Source organism: Humulus lupulus, chromosome 4 (assembly GCF_963169125.1).
Source record: "Humulus lupulus chromosome 4, drHumLupu1.1, whole genome shotgun sequence".
Classification (NCBI taxonomy): Eukaryota; Viridiplantae; Streptophyta; class Magnoliopsida; order Rosales; family Cannabaceae; genus Humulus; species Humulus lupulus.
This window is the reverse complement of record NC_084796.1, coordinates 245,883,346-245,903,662: the sequence shown is the minus strand read 5'-3', so window position 1 is coordinate 245,903,662 and position 20,317 is coordinate 245,883,346. Positions and strand designations below refer to the sequence as shown.

The 20,317-nt window shown below is 33.9% G+C and overlaps 2 protein-coding genes across 2 annotated transcripts; both read right to left on the bottom strand.

Annotated features, from left to right (window-relative positions):
* Window positions 1–1,048: 1,048 nt before the first annotated feature.
* On the bottom strand, window positions 1,049–2,660 carry LOC133831549 (glucan endo-1,3-beta-glucosidase, basic isoform-like). Its single transcript, XM_062261903.1, has 2 exons — window positions 2,503–2,660; window positions 1,049–2,204 (listed from the first exon to the last, which is right to left on the bottom strand). Exons 1-2 carry the CDS (start codon window positions 2,600–2,602, stop codon window positions 1,264–1,266), a joined length of 1,041 nt encoding a protein of 346 aa, XP_062117887.1. The 5' UTR covers window positions 2,603–2,660; the 3' UTR covers window positions 1,049–1,263.
* A 15,396-nt stretch (window positions 2,661–18,056) lies between these two features.
* On the bottom strand, window positions 18,057–19,674 carry LOC133831548 (glucan endo-1,3-beta-glucosidase, basic isoform-like). Its single transcript, XM_062261902.1, has 2 exons — window positions 19,520–19,674; window positions 18,057–19,199 (listed from the first exon to the last, which is right to left on the bottom strand). The coding sequence occupies exons 1-2, from the start codon at window positions 19,605–19,607 to the stop codon at window positions 18,253–18,255; spliced, it is 1,035 nt and encodes a 344-aa protein (XP_062117886.1). The 5' UTR covers window positions 19,608–19,674; the 3' UTR covers window positions 18,057–18,252.
* Window positions 19,675–20,317: the final 643 nt, after the last annotated feature.

Genomic DNA, 20,317 nt, shown 5'->3' with positions numbered 1-20,317 from the left:
GCAGCTGATTGCTTATTATTGTCTATGTTAAGGAGTTTATTAGCTAATCTATCTAGGTTAATTTTGTACGTGTGTCTCGTTAGTTAGTTTTATTATTGTAGTTATTTTGGTTAATCTTATGGGAAATTTGTATTTGCTATCTTTGATCGTTTCTGGCATGCTTTAAATATTTCGTTTTCCAGTTCAACATTTTAATAAAATCCTTATTTCTCCTATAAAAATATATCAAATTTGGTATTTAATATGAATAATGTCAAATTTATTTTTCATTTTAGAATACACAAAGTGCTTACTTGACAAATCGTTTAATGATTATTAGGATTTTTTTTTCTAGACTAAATGCAGACTTTTATCAACAACAAAAAAATGTAGACTCAAAAATTGGGCAACGAAAGAGGAAGATTTTTGACCGAAACTACCGTAGGTCTATGGATAAAGTCTTGCCACTTCCTTTCCCATTCTTTAGTGGTGTTTATGATTTGTTTTTCCAATAACTCTAACTAGTTGTTTTATATATATACTAGATACAAATAATGCACATTTACTTAGTTTTATTTATAGAATTTATTAATTATTTTTATTAAATTTATATTAATATTATATAAATTTTGAAATAAATAATATCTTATTTTAATTAAATAATTTATTTATTTTTGTTCAAGTTTATATTTGTTCTAGGTTTTGATAATTTGGGAGTGACAACAAGATTTTATATAGTTGGTGTCTTGTGGGTGTCTAAGGGTTATCACTCAGGCCCAACACCACAAAGGAACTCATGCTCGAGTGCAGATGACATAATACTGGAACTTCGTGTTTATTTGTGCAAGTATAATGCCAATATTTGTCAACTCCGAGGTTACACTTTACGATCCTACATTTTGAAGCTGTTTATTTATTCTCAAAATTTTGTGTAACAACCATAAATAAGCAAAAAAATTACTCATAAAAAAATCTCACATAACTTTCATAAAATAAAGCAACATGCATGTAATTCTCTAATTATAATTATAACAATCTTTTAAATTCGATAACAGTATAATAATAATAATTTAACAAGAAGCAAATAATAATATTTCATTAGTTTAAGAAGCAAGTAGTTAATAACAAATGCTTCAATTTACACTCAATTGTACAAATGCAAAGAAACCAATAACATCGATTCACCTTTATTGCCATAAACTGAAATTATAAATTAATATTTTTTTTGTATATTGAAAGGATATTTATCCTCACACTTAGGTATATATATTAATAAGTCCTTAACTAATTGAAATTCATTTCATACTTTCGCTCCTTGTTTGGAGAGAAAAGACCCCAAAACCTCTCAACCTCTGCTCCGTCCTTGTTGCCCTCATCAAACATAGCAAATATATAAGTCTCAATAGGCCTTCCTTGCTTCTTCGGAGTCCCATTCTTCACATGCTGAACCAAGTTGTTGTTATAAGTCTTAGCATTCTCCACCGTCGTCTCCGTCCCCCCACTCGTCGGCCAACCGCTCTCCGACACCACAACCTCCAGAGACCCTCCGCCGACCTTCTCCAATGCCGAGTAAACAGTGTCCAACATCGCATCGAAAAGATTCTGATACCCAAGTCCAGAGCCATCATCATGGACCACCTCCGACGGAGCCGAGAAAAGAGCATAGTCCAGAGGAATATCTTTCGTGTTATCTTTGTAACTGAGGTAAGGGTACACGTTCACGAGCAATGGAGCTCTGTTGTTGTTCAAAAACCCGATAATGGGGTCGAAAAGCGGCCTGTAGTCAGGCTTGACCGACCCTTCCGACGGCGGAAAGCCTTCTACAAAACCGAACACGACGGAGGTGGAGACTTTGATCCGGTTGGCGAGACCGGCCTGGTTGATCGCATTCTGGATGTTCTGCATCGCAGGGACGAGGAACTGAGCGTTTTGGTGTTCGGGTTTGACTTCATTGCCGACGGCAATGTATTTGATGTTGACGTCGTCGTAGCTCTGGACGTATTTTTGGACCCACGCGTCAGCTTCGGATTGGCTGGCCATTTGGTCGTAGTTGGGGAGGTCGAGAATGAGCTCAATGTTGGAGCCTCTCAGGGCTTCGAGGGCTTCTTGGTTTGGGTCGTAAATTCTCATTCTTTGGATGTTGTTTTGCTTGAAGAGATCTATCACCTCTGCCTTAGATGGCAAGTCATTGCCTAACATTCCGTAGCAAACACCAATTTGGGCTCCTGCAATATATAACACAATATTATCTAATTTATTTAAATTTTAAGATTAGATATACTAAACTATGTAAATATAAATTATTCTTTTTAATACATATATTAGATGTTACAAAAAAAAAAAGTAATAATTATATCAATCTATGCATGTATAGCAGATAAGTGAAGAGAATATACATGTGTTTATATACAAAAATATAAAACTATATATATTTATATGCATATGCATATGCATATACACGTAGTATATATATATATGTATGTATTAGAATGTAGAGAAGGGTAGTTGAGAAATAAGACATGCCTGTTTTATCAATGGTTGCCACAACAAGTAGCCCAATGAACAGCAATGTGGAGAGAATGGAAGAAGGGCCCTTGGCAATGGCAGCAGTGTGTTGAGCCATATATGCTGATATATATGATCAAATTTCTATATATGACACAAATGTCTAAAGAAATATATGCTTAAAACACAGCCTCTCAGCTACCCTTTTATAGGAAAAAAATGTATCAGAAATCGTGTTAAATAATCGATTACAGTGATCAGGAAATTTTCAACCCAGTGAAAATATATTTGACAGGTCAAACACTCCATAAAGAAATGTAGCTACAAATACAAAAATCAATAAATGAAGTATGCCCACCCTGCCAATTGGAATATACCTAACTTTTTAAACATTAATGTAAGAGGTTCGAATAATTAATAATAATGATAAAAGTAAAAACTTATAAAAGTTCAATTCAATCTCTGCAAATTACAGTATTATATCATTCCAATTTACTATGACCAAGTACTTACTTGTTTACCTTTGAAACAATCTTACAGAGCTTGTCATGATCATCCGTGAATAGTACATATCAAAGCATTTTTTTTTTCATTGTAATACTATTATTATTTGGGTAAAAAAGGAAAAAGAGGAATAGAAAAAGAACAAAAAAAATTAATATTTTTTATCAATATTAATTAGTCATTAATAATAGTTTATATTTTCTATCAATTGCATTGGAACATATAATGTTGTGTAAAATATAACTTTCGCAAATAATTTGTCAAATTTAGTGGGAAATGATGATCTTAGTTAAGATATTTTTAATTTTTCTTGTTATACGTCTCTTCTACTTCTTTCATTCCCTTCTAGTTTTGTTGACATTATGATCATTTTTCTTCTTTATTTTTATTTTTGTATATAAGAAAAATAATATATCTAGCTATTTATAACCAGTATCCAATTAGTAATAAGTTTCATTGTTAACTTTTGAGTGGTAGTCTACTCCACATTCCACGGAAAAATATATAATTTATCTTCCGGTTTTTACAATATCAAACAGTAGTGCTTAGAATAAATAATATTTTTGTCGTCGAACTTTTAACACTACTAGATTGCGGTTTCTAAGATATACGTTTGTTAAAATTTCTCCATGAATTATTGAAACTATCAAATCGTGCCATCTGTTACGATTTGCATAAAATAATTATCATTTTTATCCCGAATAACTACAAAATTGTGCATCCTTTAATTATAAAAATTTAAAATTTATTTTTCTAATTAATTCTTAAAAAATTCAATAAAAGAGTAAAATTCATTTTAAATACATTTAAGTTTAAAAATATTTTTTAAAAGAAAAACTAAATTGTTACAAATAAAAAAACTATATTCCATTATTTTTTATTCTTTTTAATATATTTTTTAAATTACTTTCTATTTTTTCATTTTCTTCCGATGTTTTTAATTAATTGAGTTTTATATATTTTTTTTTAAATTAGTACATTTTAAATTTGTAATATTTTATGTATATTAAAATTTTAAAATGATATTAGGGGGTAAAAATGAAATAATAGAAAGTAATTAGAAAAATTAATAAAAAAGAATAAAGAAGAAGAATAGAATATGTTTTTTTTTAATTGAAACAATACAGTTTTTCTTTTAAAAAGTATATTTAAACTTAAATATATTTAAAAGGAATTTTGAATAATTTTAGTCTTTTATTGAATTTTTTTAATAATGTTTCTTAAATTTTTTAAGAGGTAATAGGAAAATAGATTTTTAAATTTTTTAAATTAATGGGGATATAATTTGGTAATTGTCAAAGTTCAGGAGCAAAAATGCTAATTATTTTTATGCAAATCATAATAAGAGGCACGGTCTGATAATATCAATAGTTCAGAAATTTTTTTTAACCGATTTTATATTTTAGAAGGCACGATCTGATAATATCAATAATTTAGAAAAATTTTAAAACTGATATTTATTCTTGTGCTTTTATATATAAATATATATATATATATAAATATATATTTGTGGGTGTACGTGGGTGTGCGGCTATGAAGACTATATATATATAATCACTCGTATAGTCTTATTCAACAGCTCACACATGATTGCAAAGAGAAAATGAGAAATTTCTATGAATTGTTATTCCTACAACTACACACAATTATGACCACACAAATTGGACGCCAGGACCAAGACTTTTAAAATCATGGGAGCATCTTATACGCCTATCGATCACAATATGATGAATCTAACCTTGCGGAGGTTAGGGTTTTGTTTGCATCTAAGTTTTGCTCTGACTTTCTGGTACTGGTTTCAATCTCTGCCTATTGAGGTAGGTAATGCATGTTTATGTCCATGGAGCGAGTGTTTTTTCGTGGTGTTTGTATGGTCGACCTTGCGCATAGGTGAGTCTAGAGCTGCCAAGCTCCCAATTAAAGTGATCTCAAATTGTGGCTGCTGCTTTAAACAACTTAAGATAGAGGACGATGATGTGGGTCATCAGGGATCTTAGACGTCTCTTTGGATGGGTGCCTATTACCTTTGTTGCTAGCTATGGTAGTTGCAGTCCTTCACTCACGAGGTGGCTTGGTGGTGCATAGGGATGTAAACGAGGTGAGAAAAGGTCAAGGATGGTGCCCCCACTTCTGCCCCATCTCGGGGTCAGGGCCCATCAGGTACATGTTTAACAAAAAAATTAATTCTAAAATTGATAAAATAAATTTTAAAAAATTAATACTTATTAATGTAAAAAAAATTATATCATTGGGAAATATATTTTTTATAAATAAATTATTACATAATGTAATTTTAGTAATATTTATATTAAAAAATAATTTAAAATTAAAATTAAATTACAATATAAACAGAACGAATTTGAAATAGAAATCATTTCTCCCACCCGGAAGTTAAATTGGCATTCCTAGTGGTCCTACAAAGCGAACCTTAAAAACTTAGGACACACAAAGCGAGCTCTAAAAACTTACATGTTTCCTAAAAGTTTGAATTTTCTTTTAACAAAACTTACTGGACATTTTAGAATACTCATTGAGAGTTCTTAAAGAATTTCTTTTAGGACACGTAAAGCGAGCTCTAAAAACTTATGTGTGTCCTAAAACTTTGAATAATTTTATTTAACTAAAGTTTTATTATATATTAAATCACAAAGAAAAAAAAAACACAGCTCATTCTCCCCCTCTCTCTCTCACGAAACCCCACTGCCCAGCCATGAACGGCAGTGCACTGGCCACCCCCCGCCTACACGCGCCGGCCCACGGCGTTCCCAGCCCCCGAAACCCCCAGCCCCGCGAGCTCATGGCCTCACGCACCCCCTAGCCTAGTTGATGGAGCCTCCAAAGTTCGGAAACTTCTATGGATTTCTCTCATGAAACCCCACTGCCCAGCTACCCACCGCCTACACGCACCGGCCGACGATGTTCCTCGACCCGCAAAACCCCAAGCCCCGCAAGCCCCTAGCCTCACGCGCCCCCTAGCCTAGTTGACGGAGCCTCCAAAGTTCGGCAACCATGTGGTTTTCTGAAACGTTTTGGGCATTTTCCGACCACCTCGAGTCACCCCGAGCCAAATGACCACCACCATTGCATTCTTTGTGCTTTGGGCTTCAAAACCCACTAAAGGATCGGACCAAACCACCATCGTGGGGTGGTGGCGTCGCCATCATTGTCGGAGCTCCGACGAAAGCTTTGGCTACCATTTAATTTTTTAAAAATTAAAAACATTCTTTTAAGGCTCATAAATAAAGAACTCGCGCAAAAACTTTTTGCGATCCCTAAAAAGTTTTGTTTGTATTAGTGTTAAATTGGCATTCCTAGTGGTGAATGGTGCATTCCAACCTGTACTAAACTACTTGGTGATCCAGTGATCAAACTTTTTTAATAAAATACCCACTTCCCCTATATATATAAAAAAAAATTATCAATTAGGCAATTGACATAAGAAGTGGCTATTGACTATTCGCTATTGACTATTGACTCATATAGGAAGTGGCTATCAATTACATATATATAACGACCTGTCTAAGACTACTGACTCAGCTGTCATCAATATTTATCAAAAATGTAATTTTGTCCCTCTATCAAAAGTTTGACTCATACTAAATACACCCAAAAAGATGTATTTATAAATAATAAGATGCAATTCCGTTTTAAAAAATAAACACCAATAGTTCGATAATCATATACAAATGATCGAGTATAATTTTCTTTTGTCATATAATTAATATAATAAAATAAGAAGTGATATTTACTTTACATATATATATATTTATTCATGAATTTCTATATCTTTATTTAAGTTATTGAATAAGTCAATGTATTGAATATTACATTTAACATTTGTTAGTACTCATACAAGCATAGGGTTTGGTCTCATTGTAGATAGGCTTAAACTAGGAAACAAGCGCAAATTATGCTCTCAAGACTTACGAAAACGTCCAAATTAAATACGCAGAAACTTGGTAAAGATTATTGAAGTTGTCAAAGCCAACTCACTTGTTCAGAACCCACTTACATGACGACCACTTGCGCAACATGGGTGAACTAGTTCATCAGGAAAAGCATGGCATATATAATTATATATTTTATTTACACTGCTGCTATAATATTTATTACTTTTATTAATATCTATCTATAAGTACTTCTAGTATTTTCAGTAGATAAATAAGCTACAACTTTACTTGTTTTACATGACAGTATATAATGTAGTGATAAGGGAACTTGAACAAATTTTAAATTTTTTTTAAATAATTTAGGATTTTGAAATTTCAAAAATTTCAAACAATTTATTACACACCTACTTGTTTCGATATTTTCACGCGAGTGCAATAAATTGTTTGACATCATAAATTGTCTTGAATCTCCTGAAAATTTGATGGAAATCTCCTATAACTACATTATACATCGTCATGTAAAAAAAATAGAGTTAACAACTTATCGATGTTCCGAAAATATTAAAAGTACCTATAAGCGTATAGTGATTAAAAACTATCACTACCCAATCATTTTTCTTCTTTATACATATACTCTTGTATAATACCATTAATTAGCAATATAATATCTCTTCTATATAAAATACGTGTAAATAACATAAATTCACTATTACAAAAAAGACTTTTTAGGACTAGCATTGCGAGTCCTAAAAATTTTTTTAGGGCTCGCGTAAGAGCCTTAAAAACTGAGGTTTTTAGGACTCGCATTGAGAGTCCTAGCGAGTCCTAAAATCTCTTGTTGACTGCCTTTAATTAAGTTTTTAGGACTTGCGTTGCGAGTCCTAAAAAATATGGTTGAGTGCCTTTAAGTAATTTTTTAGGACTCACAATGCGAGTCCTAAAAGATCCCGTTGAGTGTCTTTAAATTAAGATTTTAGGACTCACTTTGCATGCCTTTAAAAATAAATTTTTTTAAAAATATATATATATATCCCTTTGAAAGTCCTAGATGTATTATATATGTTAGATTTCTAAAATTTTCAAAAGAAAATACAACAAAATAATTTTTTATTAATTACTCAACATCATATTACATGATAGTTTATTCTACAATCAAATTCTATCATCACCAAATATTAATACAAGAAATGTATACAAAGTTAGTGAAATATATTTTTGATTCTAAAAACTTCAACTACCAATGTTGTCTACTATTGTGCTAAAGAAATGCATCTCAATATAGACATGCACATTATAAAAAAGTTTTTTAATTATTAGGTTCATCAAACTTTTCAAAAGTTTGCTTAAAAACAATCAATCAATTACAAGCTGATAGTGCGCACCTCCCATCAAGTGCTTGCCTAACAAACTTCTTCCTGTCACGACATAGCTGCAGGGCTTTATCTTCTTCTACTCTTGAGCTAGAAACGCCCATTTTATAATACCTGGCTGCTATATATTCCTCCTATGATGGGATGAGGACATAATCTCCTTCTTGAAGTTTAGTAGTCTGCAAATAAATTAAAAGAGGGAAAGAGGGAAGGAATTATAACTTATGTGGCAGAGCAGAAGCCTTCTTCTTAGTGCTTGTTTAATTGATAATATTTTTCTTTCTTATTATCTCCAAATAGTTTCAGCATTTGCATATGAACTTTAATAGTACACTCAAACGAAGGCCATGGGGAAGGATGATAAAAATAACTGCTAAAGTTCTCATGTGCACTGTCATATCATATACTCTAGAAGGCATCTACGTAACTTAACTTCTTTGTAAAGGACTTTAAATAATAAATTTATACCCAAAAAATAAAATCGAAGAAAGTAGTTTATGCTGACAAAAGTTCAATATTCTAAAAAAAATGACATGAAGCATGTACCACAATGCAAATGAAAGAAACAGCGAGGTTTAAAAACACCAACCTCCACATAATGGAACAATGAAGCAATGAAGCATAGATAAACGAATATTCGCTGAATAATAATAAAAAATTACAACTTTCAATGTTTTTAAAATCCAATCCAATCTAACAACCTGGATGAACAGCACTTGAAAGACATGATGAAAATAATATATACCTATAAATTTACTTTATTTATATGTGTACAAAAATACCACCAACAACAAAAGAAAAATTAAGGAAACATATGAATGAAAGCCAGTAAAGGAAATGGACAAGAGTTAACAAAAGTTATAAGCCAGTTTGGGTACTCTATGTAGAACACCACATTCTCCATAGACATTGACAAATGCATTTTGAAGCACTTGATCATATAATCCTCTTCTCATAATGTAACCATGAGTTTCTTTTACCAAGTAAATACTTTTCAACCCTTTACATGCCAGCAAAATACTTTCAATCATCATTCAATCAATGACCACTCCTTCCATTTGTCCTTTCTACTCAATTCTAAGGCCCTCACATGAAAATTGTTCAAAGCATAACCAACAATGATTTTGCTATTACAAAAAAAAAAAAAAAAATGAACCTAACATCTTATACCATGTTTTCCTAAATCTCATTAGAGCATTATTACAAACATATGGTGGGTAGAGGCCACAACTCTCTCAACTATAACGTGAATCATTTAATTTTACAACAAGCCAAGAAAAATCAATCAAAGATTAATGTACATAAGCTGCCAAATCATTAGAACAAGAGCAAAACTTATACTAGTATAATCCATTTCAATCAATTACTTTAACTTAAATCAATCAAATCCAATAATGAGTAAAAAAGATATATATTTCAATTCCCCTAAATTCAAAAACTGAAACTTGAAACACAAACAATGAACAAAACAAGACAAACAACACAAACCCAATTGCATAATAGAAATCAACTACTATTGGTTGCCGAAAAGGAAAAAACAAATAATAGAACACCAAAAAAAAAGTAGCAAGTTTCAGTGATACCACAAACCTAGAATCTCTCTCGATCGCCCAAGGTTCGGCATCGACAGTTGTGTTCACAGATAGTTTTGTTGTTAAAGGGTGGCCTGAACGAGCCTGGTTCGCGCAAGGAGAAGGGTGGCCTGAAGCTTTTGGGGCCTGGTTCGCGTAGGGAAAAGGGTAGCCTAAAGCTTTTGGGGTCTGGTTCACGTCAAGGAGAAGGCTCACCCGAAGTTTTGGGGTCTGGTTCGCGTAGAGCCCCGTCGCAGTCTCCATCGAGCCTCCCGCGCCAGCCACCTGCAAGAGAAAAGGGTGAGACAGAGAGAGGGAGAAAGAAGGAGCTGAGAGATTAGATGTGAGGGAGATTGAGAGGTGCGGCTGAGAGGAAGAATGAAAAACAAATGAACCCAAATCCCTAAAGCTCCAATCTGATTTTTAGGTCTGTTTTTTTTAATTAAAATTTTCTTATTTAATTAATAAATAAAAACATATTTTTAATTATTAATTATTAATTTTCTTAAGAATATGTTTATTTATTATTTTTTTAGGCCCCACTTTAAGTGTCTTTAATACTCTTTTAGGACACTCAAAAGAGTGTCCTTAAAAGTCAAAATTGACTCAAATTTCTTTATATTTTTTAGGACTCACATCAGTAATTAGGACTCGCACTGTGTGTCCTAAAAAATATTTTTTAAGCACTCTCACTGAGTGTCCTAAAAAAGTATAAGAGTTGTTTTTAGGACTCGCATTTAGGTGAGTGTCCTAAAAAAGTGTCATAAAAGCCAGATTTTGTAGTAGTGATTATTGATTTTAACGGTTTGTTTTGTTAACTTTAACGGAATATTCTAAATATTTAACATAATATACCTTTAAAACTAACTTAAAAATATAAATTCATTAATTATATTAATATAAATTCAAATATTATAAAATATCATTATTATAATAATATATAATACAAGACAAGATAAATTATATTAATATAAATATAAATTTTATAAAATATTATTATGATAATAATATTGTTGTCCACGTTTTCACCCGAGGACATGCAGTATTCGTTACATGAGTAATTAAGCTCCTCGAGCGCTAATGAGGTTTCGTACTATAGTTTGGCCGGACACGGATGTCTCAAGGTGAGATGAATTATTTAAAGCCATATATGTGAAATGGTTGTTAGATGTATGGTTTTAACCACAATAATATGTTTTGGGGGTTACAAGATCAATTAGGAGTGGATTGGAACTGTTTGGAAAAACAATACGTTTTTGTGTGCTGAGATTAGTCAGTGGCCGCCGCCAGGGATGTTGGTGGCTACGGCCTAGGGAACAGAGATCAGTGGCCGCGGCCAAAGAGCCTAACTAACCAATTTTTAAGTTTTTTCCAACCTTTTTGAACGGCTCCAAAAATACAAATAACTTCTAAATCTCATTTTTAATTACATAAACATCAAATTAATCACTGGTAACAGCCAACCATGGTGGAATTTAAAATACTAAAAAATAGATCTACTATGCCAAATAAAAAATGAGAGCACGCAGCTCCAACAACAAAACATGAAAGAAACACTAAAAAAAAACAAATGAAAAGGACTAAGAAACGATTGATTGCCATATATGTATATTCATGGACGTTATATGCATTGACCTAATAAAAACTTTACACATCTATATATAAACTTTTCTGAAATGACAAAGCTTTGGGTGTTCACATGAGATCTACCGCACCACCGACAATGACCGTACCTCAATCTGCATCTTTTAACAAATGGTGTCCAATAATGGGTCTGAGAGCAATGGCTTATCTCCAAATAATAACTAATCTTTATTCTGACAATGTGTCAACTTTGTCATCACCATCCTGATCTTCGTGATACTTAAACCAGATTTTGTCTCAACATCGTTGTCCTCGTAGCTACCGATTTAATCTCTTTAATGGTTTAGAACTCACTGATGAGTTCGACTAGTCGTCGACGAAGCCTAGTAAGTTACCGACGGTGACAGAAGAATCATCTGCAATGTAAACTTTTGACTAAATATAGGATTTTGGGTAAATATCTCTTTTTTTATTTTACTACATTGATATATCAAAGAAAGGCAGCTGATTGCTTATTATTGTCTATGTTAAGGAGTTTATATTAGCAAATCTATGTAGGTTAATTTTGTACGTGTGTCTCGTTAGTTAGTATAATTATTGTAATTGTTTTTGGTTAATCTTATGGGAAATTTGTATTTGCTATCTTTGAGCGTTTCTGGCATGCTTTAAATATTTGGTTTTCCAGTTCAATATTTTAATAAAATCCTTATTTCTCCTATAAAAGTATATCAAATTTGGTATTTAATCAGACGATTGAAATCTATATATACCTGGTTAAGACTATATTGACTCAGTTGTCATCGATAATTACTAAAAAATTAATTTTGTCATTTTAAAAGAAATACATGATGACTCGTTCTAAAAACACCTAATAAATTAATAATGTCTATTATTTTTTATTATTATAGTATTTTGTCACAATAATAAAATCACTTCTATTGTATAATAAGTAAGCGATATTTACTATATAGACTCATCATGACTTTCTATATCTTAAGTGTTGTTCGGTAAAACCTTCCTTAGTCACATGTCATTGAATAAGTCAATGTATATATATCACATACAAACAGATATATAGGGTTTGGTCTGCTTTAAACTCTCATTGCATGTAGACTTAAACTAGGAAATAACAAGCGCAAATTATGCTCTCACAGACATATCCGAAAACGTCCAAATTACACAGAAAAAATATTGAGGCTACTGGCAAAATATATATTAATTGCTTAATTTTAAACTCTTCATTATTACTTGGGTTAAATGTGGTGCATGTAATTTTCCCGGCCGTGTATGCATGCAAAGAGCCAGCTCCATTGTTCATGTTGAAAATGAGAGAATCACCACAACAGAATTGGATGAAGAAATAGACTCAACAGAATTTGATGAAGGCCACCATTGTGACAGCTAGCATCGTGAAGAATATTCGTACAACTGTGACAGCACAATTCTGTTATACCTTTTCCTCATATTGTGGGATATTTTCCCTTTATGTACGATTGTATATTCTGTTATTACTTTTCCTTTTTATTCCTTATTTACCCTGCTATTACTCTGTATAAATAGCAGTATTCTTTCCTCTTGTTGTAACCGTTGAGAGTAATATCAATTCAGTCACTTAAGGAGCATTCATTTTATCTTTTCAACTTGGTATCAGAGCAGAGTAACCTCTGTCAATGGCTACCCCTGGCGACTCTTCATCTACAATCGACACCCCTGCTACTGAAGCTCCGGTTCAAACTCCATCCCCTGTTACAGCTCCAACCTCTATATTTCAAAATCTTGCTCCTCTATCCATAAAGCTTGACCGCAGTAACTACTCCTTTTGGAAGTCTCAACTTCTTCCTGCATTTCGTGCACATGATCTCGAAGGATATGCGCTTGGGACGAAGACCTGTCCACCACAGTTCGTTGACAACACCACTGGAGGGCCTATTCCTGGAGAGCCCCGTCAACTCAACCTTGGCTATGCTATTTGGAGGCGTGTAGACCAAGTGATTATGAGCTGGATGCTCAACTCTATCTCTAAAAACATGTTTGGTCATGTTGTTCGATGTACCACCTCCTTTGAAGTCTGGAAAACCCTTGAAAACCTTTTTACCACTCAGTCGAAGGCCAGGATTCTTCAACTACGTTTTCAGCTACAGTCCCTCAAGAAAGGAAATCTTTCCATTCATGACTACATTTTAAAAATGACCAATTTGGCTGAAAATCTCTCTTCTGCAGGTCAGCTTATAACAGATGATGATTTGATACTCTATATACTGGGAGGAGTTGGTCATGACTATGACCCCGTCGTTATTAATCTCACATCCAGACCAGATTATCCCTCTCTACAAGAAGTTCAGTTCCTTCTGCAAAGTCAAGAGATGCGTCTGGAGGAGCTCAATGCTCCTGCCTTGAATGACATCAATCCTCCCAGTGCTAACTTTGCTGCTCAAACTCGCAGACCTCCAAGTTTCAGTGGTTCAAGCTTTGGTGGTCCTTCAAGTTCTGGTGTAAACCAAAGTCGTGGCTACCCTCATCGCGGTCGAGGTCGTGGTCGAGGAGGTAGAGGCAATAATCGTCCTGTTTGTCAACTCTGCAACCGCATTGGCCATGTTGTGTCTAAATGCTACCACCGATTCGACATCAACTTCCAAACTCCACCACCAGGTTCCAATCAGTCCAACCCCAACTTTTCCAGCAACCAACCTTCACCAGGACAAAACCAACATGCTTTCTATTCCTCCACTGGTGATGCTCATCAAGAGAACTCCTGATACATAGACAGTGGGGCAACCAATCATATTACTTCGGATGGTAAGACTCTGCAGCACAAGTCAGAACACAAAGGTACCACTCGGTTGATTATTGGTAATGGGCAGCCTCTTACAATAACTGAAATTGGTCATCACATTTTAAAAGTTGATAATGCCTCTAATCTTCTGCTAAATAATATATTTTGTGTGCCTCAGATAACTAAAAACTTGCTGTCAATCTCTCAACTAACTCATGATAATGCTGTGTTTGTTGAATTTTACTCTGATTATTGTGTCATTAAGGATCTGGACACGAGGAGGGAGCTAGCTCGGGGAGTGCTTGATCATGGTATTTATCAACTTCAGTTGCCACAGTTTTCATCTCAACGTTTTTCAGTTTTCAAGAAGAGTCCTAACTCAATGTTTCATTGTAAGAGTCAAGTTAATGAGCAAACTCATCCTGCTCAATCTCTGTTTGTTCAATCTACTAACATTACAGATTTAAATGTTTGGCACATGAGGCTTGGTCACCCAAGTTTAAATGTAATGAAAATATGTTAATCAATGAAAAGGTTTCTTTTAAAATTCCTCCAAAATTTTGTGATGCTTGTCATATTGGTAAATCTAAGCACAAACACTATCATTCTTCTGTAAAATCAGCCAGTAAACCACTTGAAATCATTCACTCTGATGTGTGGGGTCCCTCACCAATTCTCTCTAGAGATGGCTTTAGGTACTATGTCCATTTTATAGATGAATACAGTAACTTTACATGGATTTACCCTCTTAAGCTTAAGTCAGATGTCAAAGCTATTTTTACACAGTTTCAAAACTTTGTTGAACGAAAATTTGAGTCTAAAATCAAGACTCTCCACTCTGATTGGGGAGGAGAGTATCGAAGTCTTGTGCCATTTTTACACTCTCTAGGAATTCATTTCAGCCACCCATGTCCTCACACACACCCTCAAAATGGCAAGTCCGAACGTAAGCATCGTCACATAGTCGAAATGGGTCTTACACTTCTAAATCAAGCATCCATGCCACTACAATACTGGTGGGAAGCCTTTAGCACTGCCACTTTCCTTATCAATCATCTCTCAACACCCACATTGGATCACAAATCTCCTTCTGAAGTCCTCTTCAAAGTCAAGCCTAAACTAGATTTTCTTAAAGTCTTTGGCTGTGCAACCTTTCCCCATCTTCGTGCCTACAACCAACATAAATTGGATTTTCGATCCACCAAATGTGTCTTTCTCGGATATAGTCCCAATCACAAAGGGTATAAATGTTTACACCCTTCTGGTCGCATATATATTGTCCAAAGTGTCACCTTCAATGAGCTTGACTTCCCTTTTGCAAATGGTTTCAGAACTTCTAATTTTAAACACTCTGAAATTAACACATGCTCCAATTCAATTCCATACAACCACTGGTTTCCTTGTTTTTCTCCATCTCTGCAGGACCATACTGAAGTCAATCTTCCTGATGTTGCTACTGGCCATGATTCAGCAGTCCCCATGCTATCTTCTCCATCATCATCCTCTGGTTCAGCATCCACCAATGATCAAGGTAAAACTCTGAACTCAGCACACTCCTACTCCACTTTATTACCACTTGAAATTGTCCTTCCTATTTCTACCTCACCAATTTCTCATCAAACCTCACGTTATCTACCTTCTCCACCCGTTCCCACACCCTCAAAACCTCCTCGGCACTCCATGATCACCCGCTCCAAAGCTGGTATCTTCAAACCAAAACTCTTCCTCACCACTACTACCCGTGACTCCTCTAGCCCACCAAATGACACCATACCTGACTGCCTTGATGAAGCACTTCGTTCCCCACAATGGTTTGCTGCCATGGATGATGAAAATAATGCTCTCAAAAAGAACCATACCTGGACTCTCGTTCAAGCACCGAAGCAGAGTATAGAGTTTTAGCTCAAGCCTGTACTGATGTGGTCTGGTTACAATCACTGCTCACTGAAATTGGAATAAAATGCCCCGAACCAGCTGTTCTTTGGTGTGACAATGCTGGTGCACGACAACTTGCATCTAATCCTGTATTTCACTCTAGAACCAAACACATTGAGATAGATGTGCATTTCATTAGAGAGAAAGTACTGAATAAAGAAGTTGAAGTAAGATATGTGCCTACACAAGAACAGATCGCAGACATACTCACAAAACCTCTCAGCATCTCACAATTTCACTATCTCAAAAACAAGCTTGAGGGGGCCTGTTGAAAATGAGAGAATCACCACAACAGAATTGGATGAAGAAATAGACTCAACATAATTTGATGAAGGCCACCATTGTGACAGCTAGCATCGTGAAGAATATTCGTACAACTGTGACAGCACAATTCTGTTATACCTTTTCCTCATAATGTGGGATATTTTCCCTTTATGTACGATTGTATATTCTGTTATTACTTTTCCTTTTTATTCCTTATTTACCATGCTATTACTCTGTATAAATAGTAGTATTCTTTCCTCTTGTTGTAACCGTTGAGAGTAATATCAATTCAGTCACTTAAGGAGCATTCATTTTATCTTTTCAACTGTTCAGAACCCACTTACTGACTTACATGATCCCACTTGAGCAACATATATTGGTGAAGTCGGTGTCTTGTGGGTCATCGGCACGAGAACATAGCACAATTAGCAATATATATGTTTAAGGTTATTACCGGTGCCCAACACTACAAATTCAATATCGGATTCACATATTTGAATTTAATAAGTATTGTGAGATATCGTAACTTAAAATGTTACCCCATATAGTTGGACAGCTTAAGATACTAAATAATAATAATGGACTTGATATGATATGAATGGTAACTACAGGTATTATAAAAACAATTAATAATGCACAGGAACAAATTAATTATTATAGGAATGACAAAATTCTCGTTAATAATAGACAATTTTTGAAGCTTTTAATTATAAATTTGATGTGTACTCCTTTTATAAAGACCTACTTTTCTTGTTTTGATTTCATTCCTTTATTATTCCCATTATTGATCTTATTATCTTATTAATTCTATATGTTTTCATTATTCGCAAATCAACCTACCCTAATCATTCAAAATTATATCTTAACAAAAAGTAAAAGATCTATATAACACACATTAAAGTTTAATTTCATATTTAAAATATCATTCAATTGGAGAAACAAATAATTCACCATTGTTGATGTCGTTTTTCGTCAACTTAAGAGTAATAAACAATTAATTAAGAAGAAAATGAAAGAAAATATTTTTTACGTGTTTCAGTAATTAAAATTTGCCTACGTTTACAAGTCACTTTTATTAACTTGTTCGCATTAAAGCTTTAGGAATGAACAATTTCATTGACCATTTTTCAGTGTTAAATTGTGCATCTTTCCAAATGACTAAATACAAGCTATTTATAGACCTGATTACAAAAATATATTCCCCCAAGTTTCAGGAAGTTATAAATATATTCATATTTCAACTCAAAGCAGGAATATTTGAATAATAATGCAATTAAAAATGCCTTATTTAAATAAAGATCTCATAAAAATAAGGATTCAATACACGGTTTAACCTAATCCCAAAAAAATAGAGATTTCCTAATAGTATTTCAATGTATGTTTAATACGTCTTCGAGCTTGGACAAGCTTTCGAAATCATGTAATTTCGAGCTTACCGTTCCAGTTGTCGCCACCTCTTCACTCGACTAGTTCTTCGAACTCATCCTTTTAGAGGAGACTTTTACAACCTTCAAGCCTCTCATGCTCGAGTGCAGATGACGTAACACTGGAACTTTGTGTTTATTTGTGCAAGTATAATGTCAATATTTGTCAACTCTGAGCTTATAGTTTACGATCTTACATTTCGACACTGTTTATTTATTCTCTAAATGTTGTACTAATTTTAATAACATTGTAATAATTTAACAAGAGGAGCAAATAATAATATTTTATTAGTTTAAGAAGCAAGTAGTTAATAACAAGTGCTTCAATTTACACTCAATTGTAACAAATACAAAGAAACCAATAACTTAGATTCACCTTTATTGCCATAAACTGAAATTGTAAAGTAATATATTTATCCTCACACTTGGGCATATATATTAATAAATCCTTCACTAATTGAAATTCATTTCATACTTTGGGGCCTTGTTTGGAGAGAAAAGACCCCAAAACCTCTCAACCGCTGCTCCGTCCTTGTTGCCCTCATCAAACATAGCAAATATATAAGTCTCAATAGGCCTTCCTTGCTTCTTCGGAGTCCCATTCTTCACATGCTGAACCAAGTTGTTGTTATAAGTCTTCGCATTCTCCACCGTCGTCTCCGTCCCCCCACTCGTCGGCCAACCGCTCTCCGACACCACAACCTCCAAAGACCCTCCGCCTATCTTCTCCAGTGCCGAGTAAACCGTGTCCAAGATCGCATCGAAAAGATTCTGATACCCAAGTCCAGAGCCATCATCACGGACCACCTCCGATGGAGCCGAGAAAAGAGCATAGTCCAAACGAATATCTCCCGTGTTGCTGCTGTAACTAAAATAAGGGTACACGTTCACGAGCAATGGAGCTCTGTTGTTGTTCAAAAACTCGATAATGGGGTCGAAAAGCGGCCTGAAGTTCGACTTGAACGACCCTTTCGAAGGCGGAAACGAGCCGTCGGCGAGGAAACCGGTGTCGACGGAGGTGGAGACTTTGATCCGGTTGGCGAGGCCGGCCTGGTTGATCGCGTTCTGGATGTTCTGCATGGCAGGGACGAGGAACTGAGCGTTTTGGTGATCGGGTTTGACTTCATTCCCCACGGCGATGTATTTGATTTTGACGTTGTCGTAGCTCTGGACGTATTTTTGGACCCACGCGTCAGCTTCTGATTGGCTGGTCATTTGGTCGTAGTTGGGGAGGCCGAGAATGAGCTCAATGTTGGAGCCTCTCAGGGCTTCGAGGGCTTCTTGGTTTGGGTCGTAAATTCTCATTCTTTGGATGTTGTTTTGCTTGAAGAGATCTATCACTTCTGCCTTAGATGGCAAGTCACTGCCTAACATTCCGTAGCAAACACCAATTTGGGCTCCTGCAATATATAACACAATATAATCAAATTCAATTCATTTTTAAGATTAGATATACTAAACTATGTAAATATAAAACTATATACTTTTACATCCATACATGCATGTATAGCAGATTCAATTTTTAGGACAAATAATTAAAATAATGTAATAAGGGAAAATAAAGATTACGTATACTAATGCATATTTAGTTAAGTGAAGAGGATTACATGAGTTTATATATATAAATATAAAACTATATATTTATATGCATTTGCACACGTAGTATATATATATATATATATTGGAATGTAGAGAAGGGTTGATCAGAAATAAGACATGCCTGTTTTATCAATGGTTGCCACAACAAGTAGCCCAATGAACAGCAATGTGGAGAGCATGGAAGAAATGGCAGCAGTGTGTTGAGCCATATATGCTGATATATATATATATATACGATCAAATTTCTATATATGACACAAATGTCTCTTAAGAAATATATATTACTTCACAAGTATATATGCTTAAAACACAGCCTCTCAGCTACCCTTTTATAGGAAAAAAATGCATCAGAAATCGTCTTAATAATTAATCGATTACAATGATCAGGAAATTTTCAACCCAGTGAAAATATATTTGACTGGTCAAACACTCTATAAAGAAATTTAGCTACGAATACAAAAATTAATAAATGAAGTATGCCCACCCTGCTAATTGGAATATACCTAACTTTTTAAACATCAATAATGCACGAGGTCCGAATAATTAATAATAATGATAAAGGGTAAAAAACTTATAAAAGTTCAATTCAAACTCTGCAAATTACAGTATTATATTATTCCAATTTACTATGACCAAGTACTTACTTGTTTACCTTTGAAACAATCTTAAAGAGCTTGTCAATCATCCGTGAATAGTACATGTCAATAATATATATAAAGCGCGCGAGTCATGTTAGAAAGCATTTTTTTTTCATTGTAATACTATTATTATTTGGGTAAAAAAGAAAAAAGAGGAATAGAAAAAGAACAAAAAAAATTTAATATTTTTTATCAATATTAATTAGTCATTAATAATAAAAATATTTACATAAAGTGACTAAAAAACTACATTTTAAACATTTATACTAAAACACGATTAC

Excerpts from the sequence above, each read along its gene's own strand:
- LOC133831549 (XM_062261903.1), bottom strand. The coding sequence starts at position 2,602 with ATGGCTCAACACACTGCTGCCATTGCCAAGGGCCCTTCTTCCATTCTC. Across the intron at positions 2,205-2,502 it reads GGCAACCATTGATAAAACAG|GAGCCCAAATTGGTGTTTGC; the intron begins GCATGTCTTATT and ends TATATATTGCAG.
- LOC133831548 (XM_062261902.1), bottom strand. The coding sequence starts at position 19,607 with ATGGCTCAACACACTGCTGCCATTTCTTCCATGCTCTCCACATTGCTG. Across the intron at positions 19,200-19,519 it reads GGCAACCATTGATAAAACAG|GAGCCCAAATTGGTGTTTGC; the intron begins GCATGTCTTATT and ends TATATATTGCAG.